The sequence below is a fragment of the Neocloeon triangulifer genome, unplaced genomic scaffold, assembly GCF_031216515.1.
Source record: "Neocloeon triangulifer isolate White Clay Creek 2 clone unplaced genomic scaffold, ASM3121651v1 ptg000009l, whole genome shotgun sequence".
Classification (NCBI taxonomy): Eukaryota; Metazoa; Arthropoda; class Insecta; order Ephemeroptera; family Baetidae; genus Neocloeon; species Neocloeon triangulifer.
This window is the reverse complement of record NW_026775551.1, coordinates 5,767,259-5,789,392: the sequence shown is the minus strand read 5'-3', so window position 1 is coordinate 5,789,392 and position 22,134 is coordinate 5,767,259. Positions and strand designations below refer to the sequence as shown.

General features: G+C 37.7%; 7 protein-coding genes across 10 annotated transcripts; 5 read left to right on the top strand and 2 right to left on the bottom strand.

The window, feature by feature from the left end:
• The first annotated feature begins 35 nt into the window (after positions 1–35).
• On the top strand, positions 36–1,647 carry LOC132195179 (large ribosomal subunit protein uL5). The gene is made up of 6 exons (XM_059616998.1): positions 36–171; positions 560–747; positions 808–967; positions 1,206–1,353; positions 1,407–1,501; positions 1,555–1,647. Exons 1-6 carry the CDS (start codon positions 166–168, stop codon positions 1,594–1,596), a joined length of 639 nt encoding a protein of 212 aa, XP_059472981.1. The 5' UTR covers positions 36–165; the 3' UTR covers positions 1,597–1,647.
• A 297-nt stretch (positions 1,648–1,944) lies between these two features.
• LOC132195214 (proteasome subunit alpha type-7-1-like) lies at positions 1,945–3,304 on the top strand. Its single transcript, XM_059617059.1, has 5 exons — positions 1,945–2,105; positions 2,266–2,392; positions 2,454–2,701; positions 2,869–3,051; positions 3,113–3,304. Exons 1-5 carry the CDS (start codon positions 2,001–2,003, stop codon positions 3,200–3,202), a joined length of 753 nt encoding a protein of 250 aa, XP_059473042.1. The 5' UTR covers positions 1,945–2,000; the 3' UTR covers positions 3,203–3,304.
• Positions 3,305–3,375: 71 nt separating this feature from the next.
• LOC132195495 (uncharacterized) lies at positions 3,376–5,006 on the bottom strand. The gene is made up of 5 exons (XM_059617515.1): positions 4,995–5,006; positions 3,925–4,548; positions 3,716–3,863; positions 3,575–3,665; positions 3,376–3,516 (listed from the first exon to the last, which is right to left on the bottom strand). Exons 1-5 carry the CDS (start codon positions 5,004–5,006, stop codon positions 3,405–3,407), a joined length of 987 nt encoding a protein of 328 aa, XP_059473498.1. The 3' UTR covers positions 3,376–3,404.
• Positions 5,007–5,260: 254 nt separating this feature from the next.
• Positions 5,261–11,620, top strand: LOC132195227 (uncharacterized). Of its 3 annotated transcripts, none has more exons than XM_059617075.1 (8): positions 5,261–6,054; positions 6,219–6,333; positions 6,512–6,806; positions 7,194–7,446; positions 7,508–7,733; positions 7,787–8,028; positions 8,092–8,428; positions 8,484–11,620. In XM_059617075.1, exons 1-8 carry the CDS (start codon positions 5,497–5,499, stop codon positions 8,603–8,605), a joined length of 2,148 nt encoding a protein of 715 aa, XP_059473058.1. In that variant the 5' UTR covers positions 5,261–5,496; the 3' UTR covers positions 8,606–11,620. The 3 variants fall into 3 exon arrangements, with proteins under 3 accessions (XP_059473058.1, XP_059473056.1, XP_059473055.1); XM_059617073.1 differs by having other exon boundaries at positions 8,089–8,428; XM_059617072.1 differs by having other exon boundaries at positions 7,787–8,428.
• Positions 11,621–12,065: 445 nt separating this feature from the next.
• On the top strand, positions 12,066–17,882 carry LOC132195146 (ras-like protein 2). 2 transcript variants are annotated; one of them, XM_059616942.1, is made up of 4 exons: positions 12,066–12,466; positions 16,413–16,500; positions 16,563–16,771; positions 16,870–17,882. In XM_059616942.1, the coding sequence occupies exons 1-4, from the start codon at positions 12,377–12,379 to the stop codon at positions 17,062–17,064; spliced, it is 582 nt and encodes a 193-aa protein (XP_059472925.1). In that variant the 5' UTR covers positions 12,066–12,376; the 3' UTR covers positions 17,065–17,882. The 2 variants fall into 2 exon arrangements, with proteins under 2 accessions (XP_059472925.1, XP_059472923.1); XM_059616940.1 differs by having other exon boundaries at positions 16,563–16,774.
• Positions 17,883–18,662: 780 nt separating this feature from the next.
• On the top strand, positions 18,663–20,519 carry LOC132195124 (uncharacterized). Its single transcript, XM_059616899.1, has 2 exons — positions 18,663–18,882; positions 19,244–20,519. Exons 1-2 carry the CDS (start codon positions 18,793–18,795, stop codon positions 20,450–20,452), a joined length of 1,299 nt encoding a protein of 432 aa, XP_059472882.1. The 5' UTR covers positions 18,663–18,792; the 3' UTR covers positions 20,453–20,519.
• Positions 20,520–20,537: 18 nt separating this feature from the next.
• On the bottom strand, positions 20,538–21,870 carry LOC132195125 (uncharacterized). Its single transcript, XM_059616900.1, has 3 exons — positions 21,472–21,870; positions 21,249–21,400; positions 20,538–21,192 (listed from the first exon to the last, which is right to left on the bottom strand). The coding sequence occupies exons 1-3, from the start codon at positions 21,704–21,706 to the stop codon at positions 20,761–20,763; spliced, it is 819 nt and encodes a 272-aa protein (XP_059472883.1). The 5' UTR covers positions 21,707–21,870; the 3' UTR covers positions 20,538–20,760.
• Between the last annotated feature and the right edge of the window lie 264 nt (positions 21,871–22,134).

The window sequence follows — 22,134 nt, the reverse complement described above, 5'->3', positions numbered from 1 at the left end:
AAATCATCAGGTAAATTGAAGTGGGGGTGAAAATCTTTTGTTCATCCCTCTAACTTCGAACTCTTCGAAGCTGCAAGCTGCGCAAAATAGAAAAGTGGACGCTGCGCATGTATTCAATACATCGTCATCACTGCAAAAATAGTTTCTTCAAAATAAGCTGCAACCATGGCGGTGAGAGATATTTCTGCATCTTTATTTTATCCTTTTCCATCTTCTTCATCTCTAATATCTGGGCCAATTTTTCGCTCACTAAACATTTTCTTAATTATTCATTAAGCCAAAAATGGAAATATTTGTCACCATCATATTCTTTTTCATAGCAAAATTTCATTCCGAAATGCGTCCTTCCACCACATGACACAACCTTGTTGTTGACACGTGAAATTGCACGATTTTTACTATCGCAGGCCTAAATAATTATGTAAATAATTTAACGAGCTTTATTCCCATCAATATTTTGAGGATTGACCTGTAAATTCGCTCCTCAAATCTTCACACGAAGCTCGGAAGTTTGCATAAACACAATAATAACAACTAATCTGTTTTGACCGGTCTGTAGGATAAGGCTGCAGCACCCAAGGCCAAGAAGGTTGCGCCCCCAAAGGTCTCCGCGGGGCCCAAGAAGCTTCGTGTTCGAAAGCCCAAGCCTGAGCCTAAGGACAAGACGAAAAATGTGATGCGAGAGGTCAAGATCCGCAAACTGTGCCTGAATATCTGCGTCGGTGAGAGCGGTGATAGGCTGACTCGGTACGTTCGATTTTTTTATTTCGCAGGGAGAAATTCAATATTCAATTAAAAATTTTGCAGTGCCGCAAAGGTGTTGGAACAGTTGACTGGACAGCAGCCTGTTTTTTCAAAGGCAAGATACACCGTGAGGTCGTTCGGCATTAGACGTAATGAAAAGATCGCCGTTCACTGCACAGTGCGTGGTGCCAAGGCAGAGGAAATCCTCGAGCGTGGTCTCAAGGTAAAAAAATTTATTTGCAGATGTTAAATTTCGGCACAGTTTCTTTGTGGTGGTTGTTCTCTTGAGCATACCACAGTTTTTGACTTGTGCTAAATTAATCCTACTGTATTGCAACCTTTGGCTACCATTCTCTGCTAGTCAAATTACTGAGCGGAAGGAACATTCTGTGCTAAATGAGATTTAAACCTCTAGCATTATATTTTTACGAGTTGCATAGTAAAAGTTATAAAAATTCCAGGTCCGTGAATACGAGTTGCGCAGGGACAACTTCTCCCGCACCGGAAACTTTGGTTTCGGCATTCAGGAGCACATTGACTTGGGTATCAAGTACGACCCCAGCATAGGAATCTATGGTCTAGATTTCTACGTAGTTCTTGGACGCCCAGGTAAATTGACAAGGCTATGATAAAAAATTCATTGAAACCCAATTATTTTTCAGGCTTCAATGTTGCTTACCGTCGCCGCAAGCGTGGACAGGTTGGATTCCAACACAGATTGACCAAGGAAGATGCTATGAAGTGGTTCCAACAAAAGGTTTGTTTCTATAGCAAGTGCCTAAAAGTCTTACTAATTAATTTTTATTTTAGTATGATGGTATCATCCTTCCTGGAAAGGGCAAGGGCAAATAAATTTCCACACACATCTGTCTTTAAGTTCTACAATAAAAAATTTAAAATCAAGCATTTTTGTGTCATATTGATATTTTCCACTGCAATTGGAATTGCGTAAGTTAAATGAAATTTATTAAGTGAATTAAGATTGTTATTCGTCACATCAATTAGAAAGATTCAAGAAGGAATCAGAAATCAACAAGGATATTAATATAAATAACAGATAAATTCCTTTTTGTATTACGTATTTCTATAATGAATTTGTTAAATTGAAATGAGATGAATATTAAAATAATTGCATTGCAATTTAAATTTTCGCTTCTTCCCGCGCTTTAAGAAGCCATTTAAACAATTGAGCGTCCCCTAGCGCCGCTTTCCGACAACAAAACATTCAAGTTTGCTGATTCACGTAAATCTTCACGATGAGTTCGTCTCGTTATGATCGTGCTGTGACCGTATTTTCGCCCGATGGTCACCTTCTTCAGGTCGAATATGCTCAGGAAGCTGTCAGGAAAGGATCAACTGCGGTAAGTTTGGTTAATATTTTTTAAATCGGTACTAAAATGCATGTACCCTGTCATAGCAATGCCGGCATTCGGCCGATGCATAGTGCATTGTCATTGCTTGTGTTTCTGAAAGATCTTAAATTTAACTTTAAAATAGTGATAAATTTAATTTATAATTTAGGTCGGTGTGCGTGGTAAAGACGTGGTTGTCCTTGGCGTAGAAAAGAAGTCTGTGGCTAAACTCCAGGAGGAGAGAACGGTTCGCAAAGTTTGCCTTCTTGATGACCACATTGTCATGGCATTTGCTGGTATAATTACTTTTTAATTAATAGATTTAGCGTTCTAATTATACATATCATGCGTTTGAAGGTTTGACTGCTGACGCCCGAGTGTTGATCAACCGGGCTCAGGTTGAGTGTCAGTCACATAAATTGACTGTGGAGGACCCTGCTACTTTGGAATACATCACAAGGTACATTGCTGAGCTGAAACAAGCTTACACACAGAGCAATGGACGCAGACCCTTTGGCATTTCATGTCTGCTTGGCGGATTTGACCCTGACGGCACCCCTCGTCTTTACCAAACTGAGCCCTCCGGCATCTACTACGAATGGAAGGTGCGTGTATAATAATTAATTACATATTTACAATGGTACTAGAGTGAATTAATGCATTTCAATATCAGAAAGTATTAATATATTTTAAGTATTTTTATTTTTGTAAATACGCACCCTTTTATATTAAATTTACCTTTTGTCTTACAAAATATTGATTTTTATTACAGGCCAACGCCACTGGCCACAGTGCCAAAACAGTATTAGAATTTCTGGAAAAGTACTACACTACTGAAGAAGTGGCATCGGAGAGGGGTGCTGTAAAGTTGGCTATTAGGGCTCTCCTTGAAGTTGTCCAGTCTGGCCTTAAAAATTTGGAAGTTGCTGTTATGCGCAAAGATGCACCTCTGGAGGCAAGTTTTTTTTTTAATTCTTGGAATGCATATGAGATTAATATGCAAATAATTTTTTTAGATGCTTGATGCTGAAAAGATCAATCAATACGTGACTGAGATTGAAAAGGAGAAGGAGGAAGAGGCAGAGAAGAAGAAGCAGAAGAAATAATCTCTTATGGTTACTGTGAGTGCTGAAGGCATATATTAATTAATTTCTTTGTCTGGTTTGTAAATTCTATTAAACGCTAAAATGATTTCCATTCAAACATAACTTAGATTTTATTTGATAAATCGTAACAATAATTTTAAACTTTGAAACTTTTAACAACATTATTTGTGGAGTGACCGTTTTAATAAATGGTCAGATCGAGTCAGATCAAATCACAAATTTCTGATACCTCAAGAATGTGCTCAAATGGAATAGCTTCCTCCTGCAGTAACTCATCTTGCAGGTATCTCATGTCTTGATCTAAATAACTGTTCCTGAAAGATTCAAAATGATTAATAGAATTTTTTATTAAGTCAAAATAAGAAATTATACCATGGAGGAGCGAAGAATGCATTTGGGTTAATAGTACCCGACACATTAGGTGAAGAAGGGCAGTTTCCATTGAGCATCACCCTCTGAGGGTCTGCAAATCTTTATCATAGGTTTACAACTTTAAATTAATCAAAGTAGTACCTCTTTTTGGTGGAGGTGGATACATGACTGGTTTGTTGGACACATCTAAGGTAAATGAGCTCTGGCTGCTTTGATTGCTGCTTGTCAATCCTGTAGGCAACTGCAGGACTTGGTCGACGTTTTCTTGAAGGACTTTCCTGAATTGGTCCTTTGGTAATTGAAAGTTATTTTACAATTTTTATAAAAAAAAAAATGCGATTCATGCTTACTCTAGCTTGCACCACTATTTCTTCAATTTCTTCTTTCTGCAGCACTGGCAATTTTATGGTTTCTATGGCTTGATTCTCCTGACTAGACTCACTGTTGTTTGTCTCCTGACTAGACGAGAGGCTGTCCGTAAGGGCTGCAGCGTTCAAGGGTCGCCTAGCTTGTCTTACTGGCTGAGACCGAGTCTTCACAGTGAAGTTCTCAACAGAGCTCAAAGCCACTCTCTTGTCTTTGGTTTTTCTTTTGGCATCTGATTTGGCAGAATACTTTTTGTAAGGTCTACGAGAAGTAGAAATTCTCCTTGAGAAATTGCTCAGTAATTCTGGTCTGTCCTTTTTAAAATTAGGACTTTTGTACTTGAAATAGGCGTCACTTTCCTCATGGTGGATTTGCTTGAAGCCATAAACATTAAATTGCTTTGTGATGCTGAGCAACTTTTTGGTCTTGAACTTTTTTGGTTGGCCCAAGCATTTTTGGACAAACAGCTTTTTCTGTACGAGAACAGCGTCACCATTTTTAGACCATTCCAATCCATTCTTCTCTGAATAGTTATTAATCAAATTCCATAACTTGTAGGGGAATGTGTTAAGAGTTCTTTCTTCACAGGGTTTGATATCACTGTCAACCTGCAAAATAAATTAGATTAGCGTGTAAATTAGATATAATTATTTAGTTTTTTAGTTTGAAAAAGGTAATTTATGAATTATGTGATGTAGTCGAATGCCGTTTTGTCCAACAATTCCTTTTTTTTTAAATAAATATTGTTTTTGACACAATTGAATGTAAACAACAATAATATGTAAAGGAAAAAAACATTCAAGGATTTTAAACCAAAAATTTATATAATTTTTGGGATTTTTTTTTCAAATTAGAAAAATGAATTCAGTGAGAAAATATTATAATAAAAAATGTACTTATAGGTAGAAGCTAGAATTTAAAATTATTTCGTTGCATGTAAATTTTTATGAGACAGAATCAGACAGAGAATACATACTTGTTAATTTGTAGAGAAATTAATTTGCATTTTGGCGCTGTATTATAAAATGGGTATAATGCAAGATTGTTCACAAACCTCGTCGTCCATTTCATCTAACAGCTAAAACAACTCTGTATTTTGGTCGTAATTAATGCCTTCTCATAAATATTTTGCATTGACGAAGGCGTGAATTAGTGCCAATTCAAATGGTTGATCATTTTTCCATGTTTCACAAATTCGCAAAATTGACCGCCAAACCCGTAGATTGCCTCGTTGCTATGGTAACTGAATTCAAAAATTCGCCGCCTCCGGAGCAAAGATGGCTGCGAGTGGCGAACGAACAAAACGCGATCGATTTTTTTAATACATATCAGAGCTAGCAGGCAGGCAGGCACCAGGCAGCAGCAGCAGCGACAGCCTCCTCTCACGAAGAGAAGCACGGGGTTCGTGTACACCAGCAGAACGCACGACCGAACGGACGACGGACGGACGTTCTGTCGTTCCCGAGGCGAAGCGGTCAACTCGCCAAATTTTGATGCCATCGTCTTTGAATAGAAGTTGGTCGCTTGTTTGCCCCTGAACCAATGTCCGGCAGATAATGGTGTGTAAGGAAGAGGTCGTGACGTTGTTTAAGGAGTTTAGCAGCTATAAGCGTGTGGACCTGATGTGTACCTTGCTGAATATGTGCCTGCCCTTCGAGCTGCGCTTCTTGGGCACGTGCCTCGAGGAGCTGGGCAAGCGGGACTACTCTCAGCTCAGGGAGTCCGAGTCTCGCGCCAACAACCAGGCCGAACTGGCCGACGTCACCTGCGTTGCTGACAAGCACACCAGACGCATTCTCACCGTGTACCTGTCCCTTCTGCACTCGACCAACCAGGCGTGCTCCAACATGATCTTCAAGACGTTGGCCTCGCTCGCCCAGGACGACTACAACGAAGTGATCCAGCTGCTCCGAGGCGCGGCGAGCGACGATTCGCCCGAGGACAACACCCTGGAGGAGATGCTGCTGCTCTACACCATGGCCCTCAACCACCCAGCTTTTAGTTTCGAAGAGAAGGCCGTGCTCGGAAACATTCTGCTCCGGCTGCAGGAGGAGGAAGACAAGAGGGTGTACCCGCAGAAGAGAGCCTTAGTTTGTGTCAAGACTGGAATGCCTGTACGAAAAAAATTAAATCTTATGTATCCAGTTGTCTCTAGGGCAGTACTGACCCTTTTCAATATTTTATTTTTCATTCAATTTATAAAATATTGATCTATCCTTCCTGAGTCAAACTGGAATTGAGCTTTTTTCTGTTTTACTTACAATTCTTTCATTTGCAGTCCATGTACATGCCTTGCACACCATGCACCATAACCCCAGATGGCACTGGAGCTCAGCACTTTCCTATTCCAGGAAAACCATACCACCTGCTCCCAGCAACAGCAGTTGCTACAGGTTTGTTTCATGTCTTGAAAATTTTATAAAGTCTTCAGTAAATTGATGAAGAAATTATTGTCGTAAATAATGATCATCTAAGAATAATTTTTATGGCCTTCCGTGGCTTGTAACTTATTTTTTAAATAATACTTGCTAAATACTACTTGATTAATAACTATTTTGCAAATATTTTCAGGTGATGGCAGCAAAGGACTTCAGGAAATGCCAGGACCATACTTTCTCACCACCTCCATGTTCTGCAGCATGCCACCTCCGAATATTGTTTCCCCAGTGCCTGCTCCGGCAGGCGCCTCTTCAGAGTTTGCCATCTGTCAAACAGCTCCATATACCGTGCCTGCCATGTCTCAACCTCTGTGCCATCAACCTGATCTTGTGGCGGCAACAGTTAACAACCAATACCCTGTCAATGAACCCCTTTCACCCTACGCCTCACCCACAGCAAGTCCAACAAGATCTCCCGATGCTAGCAGGTCTGTTAATTTCAAAGAAGTCCAAATTTTAAATAACATAATTGTGTGGTAGAATTTCACGATCGAGGGTCGATTCTTAGTGATTTGAATTTAAAATCACCTTTTGGTTTTTTTAAACAGTGAACAACTCACATAATCCTTCAAGGGGAAGCCAATTTTTTATATACAAATCACCATGAATTAATTGGCTATTTATATATATATATATAGAATTATTGCCCCACGTAATTTGAAAATTTAACAGCTATTTTTATGAAGATAATTTATTTAATCTTAAGAACGGGACTCCATTTGATATAATGATAATATTATTATTGGTTTTGTGAACATTCGCTATCTACGAGGATCATAAGCCGGGCAATAACAAACATAATATTATCATCATAGATGTGAATCGCCTGTTTGGAACACAAACTCTGGCCAGCCAACAACAAACTACAAAAACTGCTACACATCCCCCAACCACAATGAAACTAGCAGCTCAAGCAGTACATGTAGTGGGGGCAGCACAGCTGGAGGCGGAGGTAATTCATTCCGCGGCAGCCGCTCCAACAACCACCTGCGCAGTAAACAAGCAATGCAAAATGGCCAAGCTACGATGGAAGAACCAAGTTCAATATCTCCAGTGAAAATGGAGCCTGTATGCAATTTTCTTTTCAATTTTGTGGTACATCAATTATTTTGATTAAAAACTGTTACAGCTTCGAATAACCAGCGATGAGACCCTTCCTGACATGATGTCGACCATGACTCTTGGAGCTGTGAATGGTGTTACGGACCCAATTCGGGGTCATCGGGTGCATGGTGACGACAAGAGGTGTTGGTCCACCGCAGGGCCTCCCTTAGTCCCACAAACTGGCTCTGCGGGCAGCAGTCAATCGGGGACTCCAAGTCCTCCTGGCACTCCCTCCGAGCAATGGGAGAATTGTACGTGTTGCTTGTTTCCAACTTTCTCACTAATGAATTATTGAACATTGCAGACAAAGAAGAAAGTTCCGTCGCACCACGCTGGGACAAGGGGCCAAGGGGAATCGCAGGCGTTTCCAACTCACAGGCACGTTTTAATGCTCACTTGCGGGGACCTCCACTGAGGAGGAACATTCACCTTGATCAGAAAGTGCAGGACACTCGACGGCAGACGGCACAGCCTCCCATGATTCACTCTTCGTACATCTTGCCCGCCCTTCAGCACGTCCAAGGCAACAACACTGCCTACTATCCTGTAAACAACATGTGGAGTATTCCGAATTTTCTGGAAAGTACTGACTGCAGGGTGTTTCAGCAGAGTCCATTTTACTTTCCGCTGATGCCTGCACCTGGAGCAGCCTCTGGCCCAGCCAGCTACCCCACTTCCTTTGCCCCTAACGGCAATATTCCTCCACCCCCTCCAGAGTACATGTCCATGCCCCCAGCTTCGCAGAAGTCGCCTCCACCCTTTACCACCATGCAGCAGCAACACTTCATACCTGCTAAACACAATTCCTCCCACTTTGTTCAATCAAACATGTTTCCCCACGTAATGACTTCTCAAAGTAACAAAGACACATGCTTCAACTGTGGAGGTGTCGGTCACAGAGGGAATGACTGCTCAGACCCTTCAATTCAGGATGTCCTTAAGAAAGGTACGAATGCAGCTTAAATTAAGCTCTTATTTAATTTGTTTTATTATTCCTGCAGGAATGTACCACTTAGACTACTCTAGTCCCCAATCGTCAGATGCTAGTGCAGCACCAGCTGTGATCCTGGGCAGTGGGGGCAGCAGCACGCCACAGTCTGCTCCCCCCGCGCTGGAGAAGTGACAAAAGGATGTGCCTCCCCTGTTGCCTTTGCCAAGTAGTCCTCCACTCGCGAGGAACCGACACCAAAGGTTGGTTGTCTCATGGCCCAGGCGGCACCATCAAAGAACAAACAACAACACTTACACTAACAATAACATAATTAACAACAACTACCATCACAACAGTGGTCGAAACTACCCATCCCAACAGCAGCACCCAGTCACATTTCTGTTGGTGTGGCCGCAAAACCAGTCCTGTTCATCTTCAAGCCACGACAGTAGTCATCGCCACCGCAGTAGACTCCATTGACGGCAGAATAACTCCTGAGATTTGTGTGCGCCAATGATTCTAATCACTGTTATACTTTTACAGATTAATACTAGGTGTTCCTACTACTTAATGGCATCAGTCACTGTGTGCTCTTTCAAACTGTGGCTTAATTATAGTCGAAAGTCAAATGATGAAGGGTTGTACTGTAGTGATCAACTTATGTGTTGTGGGTTGATTGATTTCTCACTTGAAAAAGAATGTGTTACCCATCCTGTTGACAATTCCAAAGATATTAGATAACTTAAATTTGGGTTTTTTTAGTACTTAGATGACTCTGTTTTAATTATAAGCTGCCTATCTGCCATCAAGGCCTGTCTTTCTAAGGCCTTGCAAATTCTTTTTAGTGGAGAGTGGTGGAGAGCAGGTGGGGAGGGGAACTTTTTCTCAGATTTCTATGTGATGTTTGCTCGACCGGATTGCTCGACTTTTTGCTCATCTAAAACGGATAATTTTATTATTCAACTTGGAACCATCTTGAATTTTCACGTTTGTAGTGGAATACGTCTTAAGTAATTTCCATTTTAAAGAACCTTAATTGTCTGAATATCCCTGCTTCATCTTCAATGAACCTTTATAAGAAGTTGATAAACCGAGAGTGAGCAAGTCAGGATTTAAATGTTGTATAGATCTTTTTTAAAAATTTAATGCTTTCCCCCAAATGGATGATAATTTATTTAGTTCCTTTGTTGTAAGACACTGTAAATTGTGAGAAGGGCCTGTTGCTTAAAGAGCGGATACAATAGTGTAACACAATTTGGCTTTTCTCACACAAATCGCATCACATTTTCTGAGCTTCCATTCCTCAAAATGGAGCTTGAGCACAAATAATTTTGTACCATTACTACTGTAATGTTGCTTTAATATTTATATTATTTATTGTTCTTCACAATCAGTGGCATTACATGAAATTTTAAACAAGACTAAAGATTATTTGTAGCACATATTGAAAATAATCTAATTTTTAACTAGTTCAAACTCATGCCATTTAATAGACGTTGTGTGCGATGGAACTTAAAATGTTTTTTTCTAGCCGCACATTACATAAAAAAACTAATCACACTTCCAAGTGTCATTGTCAACAATTTTGAGTTCCCTGAGATGTAGGATATATGTGCCATTTATAAATGATTTACCAACAAATTTCTAGTGAAATAGTGTATTCTATGATTATTGTAATTTGCATAAATTCACAAAAGCGAGCTGGGGCTAAATGTTTAAATTTTGAGAGGTTGGGAGTTGAAAATTTTGTCAAGTGGCGCCATAATTCCAAAATGTTTGAAATGAATGCAGTTGTTGAAGCTAAATTCATTGATTTAGGCTGTGTAAGAAAAGGCAAAATTCGAACTACGTATTTTCAATATCAGTGAGAATAAAAAACCCATAATTTGAAATTGAAGAAGTTTGCACAGTTTAAGTAGGGTGTGATTCGAACTTCTAGCTAAACCCTGTCGATGATTACAAAGTCCGTTATTTATATGATATGTTATTAAAAAAAATTAAGGCTATTTCGGTCCGCTCGAAGAAGTTTTGATTGTTAATAATCAAACATAATCTGTGTGTTGAAAACAAAACCACTGATGTTTCATACTCCAACACCGATAAAATAGGCTATGCCACTTTAAAAGTTGATATGTGCATGAGACGGCGTAACTTCCTTATTTCTTCCGTTCATCAGGAAGTGCGCTACAAAGTGTTGAAAGTTCACTCTTACTGTTTGTGATTACTGTGAGAAAAAATACAACTGCTGGGCTGAGATTGAGATTTTTATATTTTAAAAAATGGAGCTGTTTGTTACATACTTTTACATTTATTATGTGTAGGTTCAAAGCGTTTGAAGATTTTCCAATACCAAAAGAGGTTGCAGCTATAATTACCAAGCAATTGGTGTTGAAAAAGCAGTGTTCGCATGCAATGCTAGACCAGGAGTATTGAAATTTTTGCCAAATTTTTACCATTATCGTTGTAATGAAAGTTGCATTTCAAATGTGAAGACATTTTTTTAATCATTGTCAATATTATTTCATAGCTGTACCAAAATATTTTGGTTGATTTTGAAAATTGTACCAATTCACCACATTTCGACTTTTGAAACTGCTCTATGACAATGAGACTGCCAATTTAAACAAAACCAGTTGCTTGGCATTAATAAAATTACACACAGTCCTGGCGTCATAGTAAGTGCAGAAAATCTTTAAGGAAACAATAACGATTTATGATAATAATTGAAAAATTTACATTTAAGGAACTCTACATTACAAAGCAAGGGTGTAAATTTAATATATAAAGAAAATCTGATCATATTTAGCTTTAACCAACTCATTATTTGTGAAATCTTGTGGAAATTTTGTGTCTTTCAATTGACCACAAACACTTTAATTGAACGTGAAAAAAAAATTCTGCTGTATTATAAAATGAGAAATATATAGATGAGCTCTGTGTGTCCGCTGCGAGAAATTCCGTCTGCATATCGGGCAAGATGAATTATTATCAAAAGAGAGAATTCACTGTTTATTAGAGTTACTGGTGCGATCGAATCAAATCATCACCACACCTAATAAATTATTATATTTGTAAGTGCAGACAAGAAAATTGTTATCATAATAAAAGTGATAAAAATTTGGATTATTTCATAAATTTATTGCAGTTTTAAAGAAAGCTAATTATTATTACGATGTAATTATTTATAAAATAAAAAATCTAAAAAGATGTGTTCAAAAATAAAATGCCTGATGGACCCTGCAACTACTTACATAAATATATGTTATAAAAATTAAAAGTAAATTTTAAATTTTGCCATAATTTACATTAAAAATAATTATTAAATTTTAGTAACTATTTTTTATTACACTGACATTAAAAGTTTTAAATTTAATGAAATTAAAAAAACTGAAATAATACTTCGAAATAAATTTTTAGCTTTTGCAATCTTTTCAATAATTCTAAAGGACAAATTTAATATTTAAATTATTTATGATAATTTTTTTTATATGAAAGTCGATGAGGACTTTTTTCATATAAATTTTAATTTTTGCGTGCCTTTGGTGCTGATGGTGGCACCAAGAGACACTACTTCTTTTCCCAACGCTGATGCTCCCCTCCCCTCTCGCGGCTGAAATGTGAGCCCAATTTACTCCTCTCGCGAGGAGGAGAATCATTTGTGAGAGGAGAACGAGACGTCGCGAACGCATCTTGTGGATGAGAGGCTGGGATAGGCAAAAACAGTCGAGTCAGTTCAGTCGGGATTCAAGTTAAAACCCAAACAAATTCGGCCATAATATTCACGAGAGGCACCTCGGCGGACTGCAAAATTCACCACTTCTCGGGCTCTGCATCGCCGCGTGATTCGAGTTGCAGGCCAGGTGCGTTGGCGGAACAGCAGCCGAAAGAAAGACGCCGACGAGAGTGACATGTTTATGTTGTGACCCGTAAATAATAAGAGACTGCTTTGCTGTCCGATTCGTCATGTCCAACAGACAGGCCCAAACCTACAAAGTGGTGGTCGTCGGTGGCGGCGGCGTCGGCAAATCGGCCATCACCATCCAGTTCATTCAGGTGATTATTTTTTTTTTTTTTATATTTGTCCTGCGGGGTGTGACTTTATTGGCAAGTCAAAGTTTCCACTTGTCTCTTCAACCGAAGCACTGCATATGCATAGAGGCAGCTTTAACTTTTTTTTCATAATTTTAAGTAAACTGAATAACATTATGTTGCTAAATATAGATAATTATATATTAATTTTATCACCCAAATTGCATTATTTGATTAATGTGTATTATTTATGACATACATACTTATTTTATTATCTTGCAGAAATTTTCTTAAAATAATTTTTTTCTTCATATGCAATATTCCAGTTATATATACCAAATTATTATTTCTGAAGCAAAAAATAAATAAATTAAAAAATAAATCATGTAAGGAAAAGGAGACATTTTTAGCAATGATTGGAATTAACAGAATTATTATTGTAAATTTGACTAGACGCAGTGTCGCTAGTTATAATTTTATTTAAAAAAAATCGCACTTCACTACAAAAGTTGTGATCTTTTGTTGGAAGATCCACAATTTTTGCAATGCCGAGAAGCATCATTATTATTTATTTTGCAACATTGGATTTCCAAAAAAGAGAAAAATTGATGTTAATTTTTCTCAAATACATCAAATTAAAATAATGCATTATTATATTTAATTAAATTGCCGCTATTATACTTGAAAATTTATCCCTTAATGCAGCCTTAATGTATATTTTGTAAATATATTCATGTGAGTCAAATTAATGCACTGTTATTCTATTTAATTAAAATCGTTAAACTCTATGCAATGAACGTGTGCATTATTCCGCCAGATTTGTGGAATGCTGGGCGGCCAAGGTTTTTTTTCTAAATATTGACACACGCGGCACAATCGAGCGCGATTCCAATTATGGAAGTGCGATGAGGTCAACGCATGGAGATTGTGTCTGAAAACGGGAATTAGCCTTCTTAGCTCGCGGTTGATGAGCCTCGTTCGGTCTCCGCTGCCCCAGTTCACTTTGATTCGCGTGAAAAGAGTTCACTTAACCCGAGAGACCGACCGCATTGTCCGCATCCAAGGTAGCGTCCGTCAACTGCACCACCTCTTTTCCTCTTAGTCTGTTGATTCATCGCAGATTCGTTTTGCCCTTTATAAGTAAATTTCACTCATAGATCTTTTCAGAGAAGATGAAGAAAAAGAAATTAGGATTCATTTCATAAAAAAAAAATTACACCGAAACTAAAGCTTGTATTTATTTGACGGAATTGGATTTTTTTTCATGAAATTTTTTATTTAGATTTGTTAAAATTTTAATTAAAATATTTTTTTAATTTTAATTTCGTTCATTTTCGCAAAGAAAAAACAGCTGGTCGTTTTCAAATCCCTCCAATTTGCAGTGGAGATGAACATAATTATTTGTGGAAGATAATCTTAATTTTTTTTTTTTTAGATAAAATAAACAAGGTTTTGCGATTGGCACACTTGGCGCCGGGCGGAAAGTCTCTCGGTCCTAATTGCATCTCGAAATGTGCAAACACATGTATAATGCTGCTTATTCGAGCCAAGTGAGCTCATCCGAGAAAAGCAAGAGCAGCCTTGACGCAACCCTGGACCTTTTCCAAGACGACAACTCATTCACAGAATTAAGGCGGCGGCAAAGCGACACAAAACAAAGTTGCAAATTAGCCACCAGCGGAATTCGCTCGATCCGCCAAACCGTTCTCTCAGATTGACGATTCCACTAATTGAGAAATTTTATTGCAATGAACTTAAATTTCATGCAATCAAAATATTACATAGCAATTTCATAGAAAAGTAACATTGGAAAAAAATTAAGAGATCAACTAATATCAGCTACTGGAAATTCAGGTTTAATAATTATTAAATTTAAAATAGTTTATTCCTCATCTGTTTGTGTGAAAAATTAAATTATATTTCAGAGTATATAATTTCTTATAATTTTGTTTCATAATTATTTTTAATTTGATTGAAATCGAGTTTTGTTAGAATATGATAATAATTATCTTCCGATTTGTAGCCGAATTGTGAAGAAAAACGCGTATTTTATTGATAAAGTAGTTAATAAGAGGTAAAAAAAAAATATGAAATTAAATTTAAAAAAAACGAAAGGTGCTAAATATGGAGCCTAATTTTTATTTGTCCGCTCGCAAAGCGGCTAAAGCGTCAAGTTTTCAAATAAAGTTAAAACCATTTGCTTGAACGCTGATAAATTTAGCTCCTTTGAGAGGACCCATGACGATCTCTGTGATTTTTTTTTTTTAAATTTACGGCCTGAACTCCGCTTTCCCGCAAGTAATTTGTTCACTTTTTATTATCTCCATTTTAGCATGACCAATAATTATTTCAAAATCATTGAAGTGATTGTTCTCCTTCTCAAATTAATAATTAAATATTAAATCTGAAAAATCCTGATTCAGATCCTGAAGGAGTCTCTTCTATTTTTGTGTCTGCGGCTTTGCGATCCTCTTTGTTCACTTGCGCTTTCAATCAGCGCCGAGGCCACTGCCAGGGCCGGCGGCGGCCAACGGCCAAGGTGGCGGTGGCCCACTTGGCGCCCGCTCCTTACAAGGTCCTCGTCCGTCGCGCTCGCGGCAGTGACGTCACCGCACCCGCCGCGTCAGCTCCTTTCTGTACGAATTCTGCCCGCGCCAGATGGCCCGAAAATAGGCCCTTCTTTGTTTTGCCTTGTGCAACCGCGAGGCGCACACGCTGCATCTCGCGAGCGCAGCTTATCAACACAAATTCCGACCCTTATCGACCGAGTCGCCGCCGGTGTGCGTCAATTGCGGTTTCTTCGACCACTTGACGTGCAAAATATTCCTGGAATGCTTTCATTATCTCCTTGAACTCGATCCGATCATTTCCACCGCAGATGTCTTCATGAATAATAATCGTAGTTTTAATATTTAATTCAAAATAATTTTATTTTGCAATTTTTTTTTCTTTATTTTCAGGCAATTTGAATAAAATAAAGTGTATTTATAATAATCTGATGACTAATAAATACTGTAATAAAATCGTCTGCCAAATTTGCTGCGTTAATTTAAAGAGAGGGAGCCAAAATCTTAAAAGTGTAATTTTAAGTAAAAATATATTTTATTCTGAAGAGAAAATTAAAGGATTCAATTGAAATTACAGTTGAACTATTAAAAAAATCGCTTCTCATATTATTGAAAATATAATTATTATTTATTCAATAATTTAAAATATTTGAAAAATAAAAAAATAAAATGCAGGGATTGCAGTTTTTTCTTTATTTTAACGGTGCTGAATTTTTTAATAATGATTGGAAATTACAAAATAATGCTATGGCTAATCTTGACCATAGAATTATTATAACCAGTGAAACTCCGGATTTCGTGCTTTTCGGTGCTTTTATTTTTTTATTCTTTATAAAGTTAATTGCAATGGCTCGACTTAGGACTCCATTGTTCCACCCACGTCAATTAGGAGATTTTATTTTATATATGGCTAAAACTTTTTGCGTCCATTCATTAGCAACCACTCTTCCGAGAATGGCGAGAGGGCGTCAGGTATGGGTGGAACTTTGCTTTTCCTTGATGCATGTGTTTTGCATCAGGCCTGTATGGAAATGAGGAACGTTGCGCTCGTAAAACGTCGCGCTAAATGAATAAATTCACATGCACGAGGGGTGCGTAGGTGTGACGAGAAAAGAGACGATGCGGCCACAATTGGCACTCCTTTTTGCTCTCACTCTGGCAGCAGCCAGGAGTGGTCACACTTTTTCAAGGCTCGAGCGTTTTTAAGAAACAAAAATATAAATATATAAAATGTGATTCTCTGCCCACACACTTGCTCCATAATCCGGTTTTATGAGCCCCTGCGAATAAACATGAAAATTATGACACTATTCTATTGATACATTTAAAAGGATAAAAATTTAATGAATTTAATCAGCTTGTTTATGAATTCTTTCTAATTAATTTGTATTATTTTGTTGCAGAGCTATTTTGTGACTGATTACGACCCCACCATTGAAGACTCGTACGTCAAGCAGTGTGTCATTGATGATGTTCCGGCAAAGCTTGATAGTGAGCATTTTTTTTTTAATTAATTATGTTCACAAGTGATTATAATTTCCTTCCATTTCAAGTTCTGGACACTGCCGGACAGGAGGAGTTCTCGGCCATGCGAGAGCAGTACATGCGTTCCGGAGAGGGTTTCCTTCTCGTCTTTGCTGTCACCGACAGAAACAGCTTTGACGAAATCTACAAGTTCCACCGGCAGATCTTGAGGGTCAAAGACCGGGACGAGTTCCCTATGCTGCTGGTTGGGAACAAGGCTGACCTCGACAGGCAAAGAGTAGTGAGAAATTTTTCTTTAAATTTATTATTTTCCTCCCAATTTTTTTACTTTTAAAAATCTAGATTAAATTAAATTATAATCTGAATTTTTTGCAGATTTCTCAAGCAGATGCTGCTGCCCTGTCGAGACAGTTGAAAATTCCGTACATCGAGTGCAGCGCTAAACTGCGAATGAACGTGGACCAGTCCTTCTTTGAGCTGGTTCGCCTCATCAGGAAATTCCAAGAGTCGGAACGACCCCTTGTCAAGCAATCACTACGAAACAAGAAGAGGGGCTGTGTTGTTTTGTAATTTACAGTTGTCTTTGGAGAAAAGTGCCTTTAACACAAACTAATCAAACTATTTCATAGATTTAAACACTTGTCTTGTAAGAGTGTCATTTCCACGCATTGAAAGGATTTTGCTTGCTATTTTTATTTGGCGCTCTTCCCTCAAATTGTTTCCACCAGTTTTTTTTTAAGCAAAAATGCCAAATTGAGAGTTAATCTCAGATTTATGTACTATTTATGCAAAATGACTTCATGTGATAGATCTTTTTGACAGGAGTGCTTGCATGTGAAATACGCCATTGTTTTTAATTTTAACCGGATGTGACACGCACAAGTTTCATTTACGTCAAAGTGCTTCCTTGTTTATTGACAGATTTTTAGCTAGTGATTTCTTCATAGTGTTTAAACTCTCCTGCTTGTTAGGAAAATGTTTGTTGTCTGAATAATTTTGGTTCCTACATCTCTGATGATAAAAACAAGCAGAGGAGTTTTTCCTCTAAATGCCTTGAAAACTTAAAACTGCCAGTAACCATCCTGATAAAATTTAGATTTTTATATTATTTTCATCAAACTGATGCAAATCAAGTAATTAGAAATTATTAAAATGAATCAACTTTTAATTCTGATCATTGAAAATGCAATTTGCATGGAAAATCATAGCTTTTAACGATCATAAATAGTGAAAATTGTTAGTCAACTGCAAGGAAAAGTGGGAAAAAGTTCTTTTGTATTCTAATGTACTATTTTCAAATTATCCTTTTCAATTAATGAACCACAATGAGTGTCACAATTGGCAAGCTATAACTCAGTGCCTTAAATATATCTTGATCTAGAACTTAACAGTGCTTTTTATTTTCAAAATAAAAAAAAAATCATTAAAAATCTGGAGGTTTTTAAAATAATTTAAACCCTTCCTCTTTATATGCACAATAAAAAAAGGATGAGCCCACGTTTCATAAAAAGTTTAAAAAATATACCATTGCTCATTTCTTTATATCCATAAAAAAAATTCGAAAATAATATTAAACAGATCAGATAATTATATTATTATTGTTGCCAATTACTGCACCAATCTAATTATATTGCACATAAAGTATTCATGCGCATTATGCATACACAAACACAACATGTCATAGAATATGTTTAACTTAATTTTCAAACATATTGACAATGATTTAATTGAAATTTGTGAAATAAATTAAATAATAATGATGTGGCGTTCTTTTCCCACAACATTGGCCAAAAATATCATAATTGAATCTGTTAAATAATTATGGCCTTATTATGAAAACATAAGAAATGCTGTCTATTCCATAATCAGAGCTAGCTTTCTTTATTCTCATACATAAATAGCATCACCAAATTCTCGGATCATTTTATGGCGCTTAATTAAAAGGACTTTGTATTAAACGCTTTTGCGTACAACTGGGGTGCAATGCAAACACCCTTCTCAACACGAAATCCTGCGGCCCTCGGCCGACCTTAGCAAAGAACAACCCTTCACTCGCGCAGCGCATCCCGCCAAACATGCATGAAAGGCGCCTTTCGATTCAATTACGATTCGGAGCCCAATCAGCGTCGAGCTCTTGAGAGCGCTGGTGTCGCATGCGGCCAGAAAAAACGAAAAAAGAGAGTGTTTGGCGGACGAAAACAACAACAAACTGTCCAGAGATAAAGGAATCAATGAACTGTCCTCTTGAAACATCTTGAACTTGAACCTCACTTTTTCCAAATTATTTCTTTCTCTACAATGGAGGTCCAAACAACTCTAGCCCTAGCTGACAGTTCATCTGATGACTCGTCTAGTTCAACTAGTTCTGACGACGATGAAATCATTGCGGTATGCATACATAATACAAATTTTCTTGTTTTATATTTGTATGTATAATTTTCTTAATTTTCATTCACATTCACACCCTAACTTAAAATCACGCACTAGAGTTATGTGTTTAAAATGAGAAATAAATTTTTATAAGACCAGCTTAGCTAAGAATTGTATTATTAGAATACTTTTATTTGAAACTCATTTGAGTACAACTTCAACTTAACTTAGAGAATTTTACAAAGCAATTTTCAATGTGGTGCGCGACAAAATAAATTCAAAGTCTTTCACTTCATTTTTGAATAGAATATAATATATTATGATAATTTAAAATGATGTGTATTATATGTAATTTAATTTGGAATTTTTATAAATATAGTTGGCCTGGCTTGAGCAGCAACGAAGAGGGCTTCGCAGTATTCAAAGGCTCAGGAGGGAACACCAAAGAAAAACACGCCGAACTCAAACCATCCTCTCAATGATGTTGGCATCGATGAATTCGGGTCGAGGAAAGAATCGGTCAGTTTGGATTCACCCGGTCATCAAGGACAAGAAGGACAATTTGTGGGACCGAACCAAACTACTGGACGATGCCGAGTTTGTGAAGAAATACAGACTTGGCAGAGCTTCATTTGACTTCATACTAGAGAAAATTTCGCCTGTTTTGAAGAAAAATGATACGAACTTGCGTAAAGCTCTTCCTGCCGACTTCCGAATGGCTGTGGCCGTTTACGTTTTGAAAAGTGGTTGCTATTCGTCGGTAGCCGCCAACGTTTTCAAAGTGGGTGAAAGTACTGTGCCTGTTTTACTTCATGAGTTTTGCAAAGCTGTCAACCAAGTATTGCTGACCGAGACGATCAAATTTCCAAAAACCAAGGCTGAAAAAGAAGCCGCAGCAAAGGATTTTTGCGAAAACTGGCAATTTCCCAACACTATTGGAGCCTTAGATGGCACTCATTTCCCAATAGTGTCTCCTAAACTGAATCCTCAGAATTATTTAAACTACAAAAAGTACAATTCTCTGGTTCTCTTGGCACTTGTTGATGCGAATTGCCAATTTTCTTATGTAAATGCAGGAAAGCCAGGGGGTGTCAGCGACGCAGAAATTTTCCATGCTAGCCAGCTCGAGAGCATTTTGACTGACGAAGACAAGATGGGTGACATGCATGTTGTAGCCGACGAAGCTTTTCCACTGCTTAAAGGTCTCATGAAACCGTTCCCAGTTACAGAGCAAATGTCCGAGCGTGAAGAACATTTCAATGCTCGCCTTTCGAGGGCCAAAAGTGTTGCTGAAGAAGCATTTAACCGTTTAAAATCTCGTTGGAAGATTCTTATGAAGCGATCAGATTACAATGTTGAAAATTTGAAAGAGATCATAAAGACCTGTTCCATCTTGCACAATGTGTGCCAGAAATTTGATGACAAATTTTACGATTCATGGCTGACTAAGCTGGTTGCATTCGATGCACGTTTTCCGCAACCTGACAGAATTTTGAAAGGTACGGAGAATGTGTTTGCTGTGGAAAAAAGGAGTAATTTGACTGAGGAACTCTTCAATGACAATGTAATCTTCGAATATGAAAAATAACCATTTTTTGTGTGATGCAAATTTTTGGTATAAAATCCACAATAATTCTGTAGCAATGTAAATAAAAAAAAAACTATATCTGAAATTTGTGTTTTTTTAATCTTTCTTTAGATCATTTGGTGATACTGGTTTACATCAGTTTACATAAATAATTGGATCAGTTCATGCAAGTGCTATGCAAAAAAATGTTGAAACTTGAAAATTTTTACACTAAAAGCTATTGATTGGAAAACTTAAATTGATTACACAGAAGTGGATTTGAGGTTTTGTACTTAGAATGCCATTTTGTAATTTCTCTGCCAACAACATTAGAACAAGTTATTGGTTGTTTTGGCCGACTCGAGAAGTTCCTTCGACAGAACAACATATCTGGTTGGTGTTTTTGGAGCCTGCTCCTGAGCCAGTTTTTGCAACTCTAGTTTTTCAACCTGCACTTTAGCACGAAGTAGTTCATTTTCGAGCTCCACTTTTTCTGCTTTGGCTTTCGCAATTCTCGTCCTTTGACTGAGCAATTCAAATGTCAGAGCACTGGTCTTCTTCTCCATCTCCAATCTCTCTTCCTCAATCTGGACCAACTTCTTTGCGATTCTGCTATCCTCCTTCATGGACTCGCTCAGCTGGTGGTAATAATTGGCCATTGGGGCCGCGCGTTGTCTCAGCCTCGTCGTATTGACGATCTTTGGATTTCTGCCAATTGATCTGTTCACAGTGAATTTCATCCTTTTATTCTGTCCATTGCCCTACATTAAATTTTTTTTTTTAATTAAAAAGATTGACTTTAAACAAAATTACATACATCTTCTTCAGCATCAACAGGCGAGACATTCTCTTCAATCACTTCAAATTCTGGTTCTCGAGATTCCATAACACTCTCGTCGCCCTCGAAATTAGAGGAGGTAAAAAGAGTCTTCATGTTAACAAACAATGGGTCATCGCTGGAGGAGGAATCTGGAATAGATTGATTGACAAAAAAAAAGATTAAACAAAGTCTTATGTATTATTCGGTTGAAATTACAAACCTGATTGCGGGATCAGCAATTTGAAAGCTTTCTTGGAATTTTTAAGCTTCGTTCGGATCTCTGCTGTCGTTTTGCTAACCTTGTGGGTTTCGAGCAGGTAATTTCTTATTTTTTCAGACTGGGCATCCCCACGTAAGTTCTTGGTTTCGGGGTCGTTTGTGACTTGATTGTAGGCGTCCGCCAATTTCCGAGTGTGATCTTCGCTCCAGTTTTCAGCCCTTTTCCTCTCCCGCATTTTCAGGAATTGAAGAATCAAATATCAGCAAAAGTTAAAAGAAAAATCTCCGGTAGCACGTAAATATTAATTTCAGCAATAAAAGGTCTAAAGACGGCTGAGATTGGCTGTGATAAACAGACCAAGATACGCAAGATTTGCAGATGTAAACAAATGCACTGCGCAAGCGCGCAGAATCGAGCTTCCCATTTCGGCGCGCACCAGGCGCGGACCGCGGACTTGTTTTGTAGTTTTGTACACAAAAGCGCTTAATAAAAGCATTATTATAATTTGTGATATTTTTTTATTGAGAGAATTGTTGATTTTTAAGGTGCCATTGGCAAAACAAAAGTGAGATGTATTTTCCCATTAAAATGTTTTTATCTTCGGGGAAAAAACTTAAAACATACCATCTCTTCTTTAATATTAAATAATTTAAAATATTATAT

What these genes read in the sequence shown, in the direction of transcription:
- LOC132195227 (XM_059617072.1), top strand. Translation starts at nt 5,497, where the DNA reads ATGGTGTGTAAGGAAGAGGTCGTGACGTTGTTTAAGGAGTTTAGCAGC. An exon ending in GTGTCAAGACTGGAATGCCT is followed by an intron (nt 6,055 to 6,218) that starts GTACGAAAAAAA and finishes TTTCATTTGCAG; the next exon opens with TCCATGTACATGCCTTGCAC. An exon ending in TCAGGATGTCCTTAAGAAAG is followed by an intron (nt 8,429 to 8,483) that starts GTACGAATGCAG and finishes TTATTCCTGCAG; the next exon opens with GAATGTACCACTTAGACTAC.
- LOC132195179 (XM_059616998.1), top strand. An exon ending in AGCGGTGATAGGCTGACTCG is followed by an intron (nt 748 to 807) that starts GTACGTTCGATT and finishes AAAATTTTGCAG; the next exon opens with TGCCGCAAAGGTGTTGGAAC. An exon ending in TGAAGTGGTTCCAACAAAAG is followed by an intron (nt 1,502 to 1,554) that starts GTTTGTTTCTAT and finishes TTTTTATTTTAG; the next exon opens with TATGATGGTATCATCCTTCC.
- LOC132195124 (XM_059616899.1), top strand. Translation starts at nt 18,793, where the DNA reads ATGGAGGTCCAAACAACTCTAGCCCTAGCTGACAGTTCATCTGATGAC. An exon ending in ACGACGATGAAATCATTGCG is followed by an intron (nt 18,883 to 19,243) that starts GTATGCATACAT and finishes TTATAAATATAG; the next exon opens with TTGGCCTGGCTTGAGCAGCA.
- LOC132195146 (XM_059616940.1), top strand. Translation starts at nt 12,377, where the DNA reads ATGTCCAACAGACAGGCCCAAACCTACAAAGTGGTGGTCGTCGGTGGC. An exon ending in TCACCATCCAGTTCATTCAG is followed by an intron (nt 12,467 to 16,412) that starts GTGATTATTTTT and finishes ATTTTGTTGCAG; the next exon opens with AGCTATTTTGTGACTGATTA. An exon ending in TGTTCCGGCAAAGCTTGATA is followed by an intron (nt 16,501 to 16,562) that starts GTGAGCATTTTT and finishes TTCCATTTCAAG; the next exon opens with TTCTGGACACTGCCGGACAG.
- LOC132195495 (XM_059617515.1), bottom strand. An exon ending in TCCACCTCCACCAAAAAGAG is followed by an intron (nt 3,666 to 3,715) that starts GTACTACTTTGA and finishes AAAGATTTGCAG; the next exon opens with ACCCTCAGAGGGTGATGCTC. An exon ending in GCATTCTTCGCTCCTCCATG is followed by an intron (nt 3,517 to 3,574) that starts GTATAATTTCTT and finishes TGAATCTTTCAG; the next exon opens with GAACAGTTATTTAGATCAAG.
- LOC132195125 (XM_059616900.1), bottom strand. Translation starts at nt 21,706, where the DNA reads ATGCGGGAGAGGAAAAGGGCTGAAAACTGGAGCGAAGATCACACTCGG. An exon ending in ATTGCTGATCCCGCAATCAG is followed by an intron (nt 21,401 to 21,471) that starts GTTTGTAATTTC and finishes AATCTATTCCAG; the next exon opens with ATTCCTCCTCCAGCGATGAC. An exon ending in CTGTTGATGCTGAAGAAGAT is followed by an intron (nt 21,193 to 21,248) that starts GTATGTAATTTT and finishes AATTTAATGTAG; the next exon opens with GGCAATGGACAGAATAAAAG.
- LOC132195214 (XM_059617059.1), top strand. Translation starts at nt 2,001, where the DNA reads ATGAGTTCGTCTCGTTATGATCGTGCTGTGACCGTATTTTCGCCCGAT. An exon ending in CATTGTCATGGCATTTGCTG is followed by an intron (nt 2,393 to 2,453) that starts GTATAATTACTT and finishes ATGCGTTTGAAG; the next exon opens with GTTTGACTGCTGACGCCCGA. An exon ending in GCAAAGATGCACCTCTGGAG is followed by an intron (nt 3,052 to 3,112) that starts GCAAGTTTTTTT and finishes TAATTTTTTTAG; the next exon opens with ATGCTTGATGCTGAAAAGAT.